At 44.6% G+C, this 6,672-nt stretch overlaps 1 protein-coding gene across 1 annotated transcript in view; it reads left to right on the top strand.

The window, feature by feature from the left end:
• The window catches only part of Il31ra (interleukin 31 receptor A), a 67,198-nt gene that overhangs the window by 40,193 nt on the left and 20,333 nt on the right, over positions 1-6,672 (top strand). Inside the window, exons 5-6 of the mRNA XM_004623221.1 lie at positions 3,389-3,468; positions 5,020-5,233. Of these exons, the coding sequence (XP_004623278.1) occupies positions 3,389-3,468; positions 5,020-5,233 (294 nt within the window). The remainder of the gene's footprint in view (positions 1-3,388; positions 3,469-5,019; positions 5,234-6,672) is intronic.

Here is a 6,672-nt window from a genome sequence, read left to right as displayed (position 1 = left end):
TATATATATCCTAGCTTTATTACTTATGTTTATTTGGCAATTGCTTAATTCCTTTATGCTTCAGAGATGGGAATTACTATATCTATTTATAGGGCTGTGGAGAGTAAATAAGATAATTCAGGTAAAATGCTTAGTATAGTGGCGCTTGGGAAGAGTTAGCTATTATCAGCATTATTGGGGGCTTTGGTAAGATGACCAGCATGTCCCTGATTACTGGCAGTTGTGGGATACTGGTGTTGTCAAAGAAGCAGTGCAGCATGGGATTGTGACTATACCAGCCCAGACAATCGACACCTCTAAGCCCACAGATGTTTTGGCTGACTTGGAAAAACACAATTTTGTGTCCTTTCAAACAGAGAATTATTTTGATTTAATTGCAAATCCACCGTTATGGCCAAAGGAAAACTATCTATAATAATTTTATCTTCACATGCTAGCCAGGCATTTATTATACTGAAAGCTGTGTCTTTGGGGAAGTCAGTAAAGACTGGATCATTTCATAGGTAATAATGGCCTCAATTAAAGAAGAAAATGCCCAATTAAGCAAACTCATTATTGCCTCCTATTCAAGCTGAATGGCTGCCCTGAGACGAATCTAAGCAGAACTTTATTCATATTTCTCATCAAGTGCCTAGAATGATTGATTATCAGTTTAATTTTGCCTATATTATTCTCAAGATGAGAGTTTAGGATGGGATTTTAATGATTACTTTGTTTTTAACATGTTTTTCTTTCTCTCTTCATCAACCCTGTGTTTGGCTTTCGACATGAGCAGACCGGTGTCTGCAGGGGGCCCTGCCAACTCTAGCTGCTCACGAGGTCTGATGATTTGTAGCCTTGCGCAAAGGCTGCCTGAGAGTGAACACTGTCTTGGAATATGTATGGACAGGCTGAAAGCAGCCAGTTGTTCCTTTTCTGAGAAAGGGGAGTACTGGCTGTTCTGTCTTCTGATTCACTGAAGACTGTTTGGAAATCAGAGCACTGCTGCCAGAGCCTTTAAGACAACAGCTTAGTGGAATTCAGATGAAGTCATACGTAGAGTCTAAGCCACTCCAGTCATGAGTAGTTTTAATGAACTTACAATGGCTCTCTTTGGGAGATCTTGAGGTCAACAGCTAGAGCCACCCTGACTTCTGCAAAAGTAGTTAAATAAGTTATTGACTTCATTGCCTTTGGCACACATTTCTGCCTTTTAGCGTTATGTTTACTAGAGCTCAGTAAATTTCATTTGGAAGTACCTGTCACCTAAAATTTAGTAAGGTCCCTGGACATAAGCTTTCAGTACTAACATGGTTCAGATCTTCATCTTAGTGAGGGGCCTGTGCTTTGTAGACCTAATTATAGCGTCCCTAGCCATGTGACTTCCCTAGGGAAAGATTCAGAGAGTGACAACTGCAGCTCTTCAGTCAATGAGCTTTCCTCTCTTCTGCAGATCCCAGGCTGCTATCCTCCTGGACAGGTTTTTAGGGTGTTTCGCTTTCCTCCCCTGGCTAAAGGGTATGAGTCATACTTTGAGCAGCATTGTGACATTTCAGGTGCGTGTCAGAGCATTGAAATATAAATTGTCAGAGCATTGAACTATAAATTGTCAGGGATCCACTCCTTGCCAAAACTTCCTTGAGATATAATTGAGAGAAATAGTCTAGGAAACATATAAAATATAAATTCTTGCTTTTGCAAGGTTTATTCCTGAATGATTAGATCATCAGAACTCTGAACTATGTGGTGTTTCGTAATCAATATAGTGGAGTTCTGGCTTATGCCCTTTTATATATTTTTTATTTATTTTTTTTCAAAATTTTATTGATAAACAGCAATGAGACAGTTTCAAATCAAATTGGAAGTACAGTTTCAACAAATAACACACTGCATATATTCTTCTTAGTGATTAATTGCTGTACAAGATGCGGACTTGAGATCCTATTTACAAACACCATTAGAACAAATCATTCTATTCATTAAGAGAATGCAACTATATATCTATCCTAACCACTTTGAATACACAGATACAAAATGGACATTCATCTGTATACCCTATTTTTTCTAAGTTCCGTTATTGAATATTATAGGTGTGTAAACTCAGCAAAATATTCTAAAAGAGTCCAGTAGCCCATAATAGCATTGGGTCTTCTGTTTAACTGGCAATGTCAGAAATTATTGACCTGAGTCCCCCACAGCTCAACTTAACAGCATGACTTTACTTCCTATATTTCGTCTTCATACTTTTCTACTGGATGGTTAAGACCAAGGTAAAGCAGGACCTATGCAACAAGAGTTGTAGCTTTTTGGTCTGAGAAGGTCAGTGAAATCCCCTCAGGATTTATCCTGAGATCCTGTACCTCAGATTGTAGAACCTTTGTCAGTGCAGCCATGTGGATGAGTCACGGCCATTGCTTGCTTATGCCCTTTTATAGAAGACAATTTTAAGATACTTACATAGTATTCCTGTGCTTTTGCTCCCCTGGGACTACAGACATTGATCTTTGTTACTCTGTATCCTTTTTGAGAGGATTCATGTGTAAAATCCATTTATGGATTCAGCCTCCATAGCTAGGAAATAATTCCTATTCATATGAATTTCTATGTCTCCCATTTATCAGACCATGAGAAATATGCCAAAGTATAATTCTTTTTTTACATTTTCCTGATGGCAAGATGAGCATTAGATTTAGAGCTCAGGAAGGGACCTAATAAAGATTATTTTTCTGATCCTTTTCTATTTATTTTTATATTATAACAGAAGTAGTAATTTTATTCTTTTTGGAAGTAGATGCAATATAAATTATATATACATATGTCTCCTTACTATCTGTGTCATTCTGATTTTAATGTTTTCAGTGTTATATCTTAGAGGACCTATTACTCACATTTTCCTCCAGATTTGGGTACTATGTGAGATCTGTACTTAAAAAAAAAAAAATCTTCCATCAGGGGCTGGGGAGATAGCTCAGTGGTCTAAGTGCCTGCCTGGCAAGCACAAGGACATGGGTTCAATCCTGTGTACCCCATGTCATGTGCACCAGGCTGGCCACTGAAACCGGGCATGGTGGTGCACGCCTGTAATCCCAGTGCAGGGGAGGCTGAGACAGGAGGATCACTATGAGTCTGAGCTGTGTAGTGAGACCCTGCACCAAGTGAATAAATAAATAAAAGATTTTTTAAAAAGAAGAAAAATACCCATCAGACCAAAGAGAAGTTTTTCTTTTAACGTTGGTTGATCCCAGGGCTTCAACCACACCATGAAGACTGCAGCTGTCCTGCCGTCCCTCTACCCTGCCCTCCTTTTGCTGACTCCCTCCAGCACATCCTGCCCAGGAGGCAGGCAGGTAGCCCAGCACACTCCCCCATCTCTTTTTGTCGGGCTTGACCTCCCTGTTCCTCCTTCCAGTTCCACATCTGCTGGATCTGTGGCGCATCCTGAGACCGGTGGAGGAGGATGGAAGCCGGCCCGTGCGCTTGCTGTGGAAGGTGACCTTCCTTTGTGTTATTTACTTATCCCTTTTTAAAAAATTATTTGTCTCTTATCTCTAAATACTGTGATTCTTGAACCTTAACCTCTGGAATTTCCTTCCCCAGAGGGCTTTATGATGCTGTTATCTTACTATGGCTCCCAGTTGAAAAGCCCCAAAGACCACCTTATAGAGGGTTAAATGCACAGAGACCCTGGGGCCCCTTTTTTGTTATAAACAATATTTGGGGGGCAGTTACAAGGTGTAAATGCAAGCAGCCTCGTGGCCTCTGGGAGGAAGCCGCTCCTCACTGGCCTCCCTGGAATGCGAGGTAAGACTGAGCACAGACTGTGTCCTTGGGCCCTCACCAGCACATCATGATCACTGTGAACATGTGTCCCTTTGAGTAGTGACATGGTGAGGCACACAGGTGGGAGAGGAGACAGGTGGTCTGTCTAGTGAGAAACACTGGGAGTGGAGAACAAGGAGAAGACAGGTAAGCAATACAGGAAAGAGGAGAACAAAAGAGGCGGTAAGAGAAGGAAGCGAGAAAGGAACAGAAAAAAGAAGGGAAACAATTTAACAGTAAAAGAAGAGGACAAATACAGAAAAAAAATATGGGAAATGGGAGGTAAAAGATGGGCAGTTGAGGGTAAGCGGAAAAGGGAGAGGAGTGAGATGTCAAAACTCTGTAACAGATCCCCAGAACGCTCGGGAAACACTCTGGACTTATCTCGTGCTTGCTAAAGTTCAGATGAGTTAAAATCTCTTTAAAAATGAAGGCCTTAGGGCTGGGGAGATGGCTCAGTGGAATAAGTGCTTCCCTGGCAAGCGCAAGGGCCTGAGTTCAATCCCCGGTTCCAAAAAAAAAAAAAAAAGGAAGGCCTTATAATTCCCGAGAAAGCTCAGCATGCTGGCTCCTATATGAAATATCTGGTGAGTAGCTGCAAGCTCAAAGCTGAAAAGGAGAACTTGGATGGGAGCCCCGGGATTCCACTCTAGGCTTCCCACCAAGCCTCGCGGACTGCTAGAGCAGCCTGAATGTTTTGGTCCTCTCAGCTGGAGGCCTGGCGGCACCCTGGCCCAGAGGCGTGGGTGCTCTCCTTAGACGGGGAGGCGCAGACATAAAAGACAGGGCCTGGGCACTCTCCCTGGAGTTTTTGGAAGCCCGCAAGCACGCGAAGAGCAAGCATTAGATCAGAATTCAGGTTGGCTCAGAGGAAATCCCTCGGCTCTTTAGCTTTCCTCTTCTACCCAAGTAGGCAAGAGTGAAAGATACAGCCAGAAGAAATGGCTGTGGCTCATGTACGCTGGCTTAGGGACTCTCTTAGTTTATGAAATTGAGCTTACATTAAGGATCGATACCAAGATACCATTTAGCATCCCCCATCTGGCACAGCATGAGTATCTTACTGATTCCTGGAGGATAAATATGTGATTGCAGCCCAGCGCCTAATAGCTAACATTAGGCCCACTCTAACTCTTCACGCCTACTGTGCCTACCTCTTATTACTGTCTGAACGCCTTTTATTTTTCTGTTGTAAATAAATTTTGTTTCCTTTGGATTCAGAAGGCAAAAGGAGCCCCAGCCCTGGAGAAAACACTTGGCTACAACATACAGTACTTTCCAGAAAACACCACAAATGTCACAGAGATGAGGACCACTGAACAGACACTTGATCTGTGTCTTGGAGGCGAGACCTACAACGTGTCTGTGACTTCTTATAATTCCCTTGGGAACTCTATGGCAGCTACCCTGAGGATTCCAGACATTCATGAGAAGCGTAAGTGGAACATAAGCTTCTTGCCTGGATGCCTGGTCCCATCCCATTCAGCAAAAAGTGGTCTCTGCCCTCCTAAGGATAACTGTTTCTCTTAAGTCCAGTTGAGAAGAAAGCAAAGGCTTTTTAGGTTGTGGTGGGAAAACACAATCTGCCGGAACCTAGTGCACCTTTGACATGAAGTCCCTTTAGAACGTGACTTGTAGTACATATTAGGTACTTTATGTATTCTTAGGGTACAAAATCATATACATTTGTTCCAGTTCAGGTGGATGAAAGCTAAATCAAGCTACATAAAAAGAGTCATATTTGAAACCTTGTAGATGGGATCAACTATGTCCCCAGACGTGGCTTGATACTTGTTATGGTTTGTGTCTAGTTGTCCCCCAAAACCTCACAGAGTCGCTAGGGCAGGCTTCTAGAGTTTGTGATTAATTTATGATCCAATACCGGGATTATGGGAGTGAGTGCTGCTGGGATTGTGGGTGTGACTGTTACACTGGCCCTGGGGCTGATAGCCTGGATGCAATATAAGGAAGGGAGAGACTTACTCTCTCTACTGGGCTGCAGATGCTGTGCCTGCCTTATTTTTTCAGGTGGCAAAACCAGGCTTTATTTTGGAAAAAACAATTGAATTGGGTTTTGGTGAAGGGCACAGGCAAGAAGGGGTACCCCAGGCAGTAATGTCCCCCCAAGGGTGGGCTGAGGGCTAAGCTGAGCCTCAGCTGGGTCTCTCGCTCCCAGTGCTTCCTTGTACAGCTGTCTCCCCACGGGCTCTGGGCAGCCGTGGGAGAGGTGCGGGCTGGAGAAGCTGCTGTGGCCCATTCACTTGGGCGGGACATCAAAGCTCTCAGACACTAGCTTCCCATTGTGGGTCTCAATCTTCTTCACAACCACAGCAGGCTTGGTGCGGGTGAAGCCAGGGCTTTGGAGGTTCCCAAAGCCAGGGCTGGTGAGGCCCCCATAGGGTAAGTTCACCATTCCTGCATAGCCACTGGTGGTCTTCCTGTGGATGCTCAAGTTCCGCATCCCAGCCTCCAGCCTGTTCTCCTTGCCCTCCAGCAGCTTGTGGTAGGTGGCAATCTCAATGTCCAGGACCAGCCTGATGTTCATGAGCTCCTGGTACTTGCGCAGCTGCCAGGCCACGTCCTGCTTGGCCTTCTGCAGGGCAGCCTCCAGCTGGGCCAGCTTGGCGCTAGCATCCTTAATAGCCATCTCCCCAGGCTGCCCGGCATCAGTGATGACAGCCTCCAGGGGTGCTCTCTGGCCTTTGAGGGCCTCAGTGTCTGCCTGCAGGCGGCTCATGCTGCAGTTCTGATGCTGCCCTCAGTGATCTCCAGCTTCATGCGGCGGAGGTCATCCCCGTGCTTGCCAGCTAGAGCCTGCAACTCTTCATACTTGATCTGGTACATGCTCTCGGCCTCAACCCAGCTGCGGCTGGC

This window comes from Octodon degus, unplaced genomic scaffold, assembly GCF_000260255.1.
Source record: "Octodon degus isolate 3935 unplaced genomic scaffold, OctDeg1.0 scaffold00001, whole genome shotgun sequence".
Classification (NCBI taxonomy): Eukaryota; Metazoa; Chordata; class Mammalia; order Rodentia; family Octodontidae; genus Octodon; species Octodon degus.
This window is presented reverse-complemented; position numbering and strand designations above follow the sequence as displayed.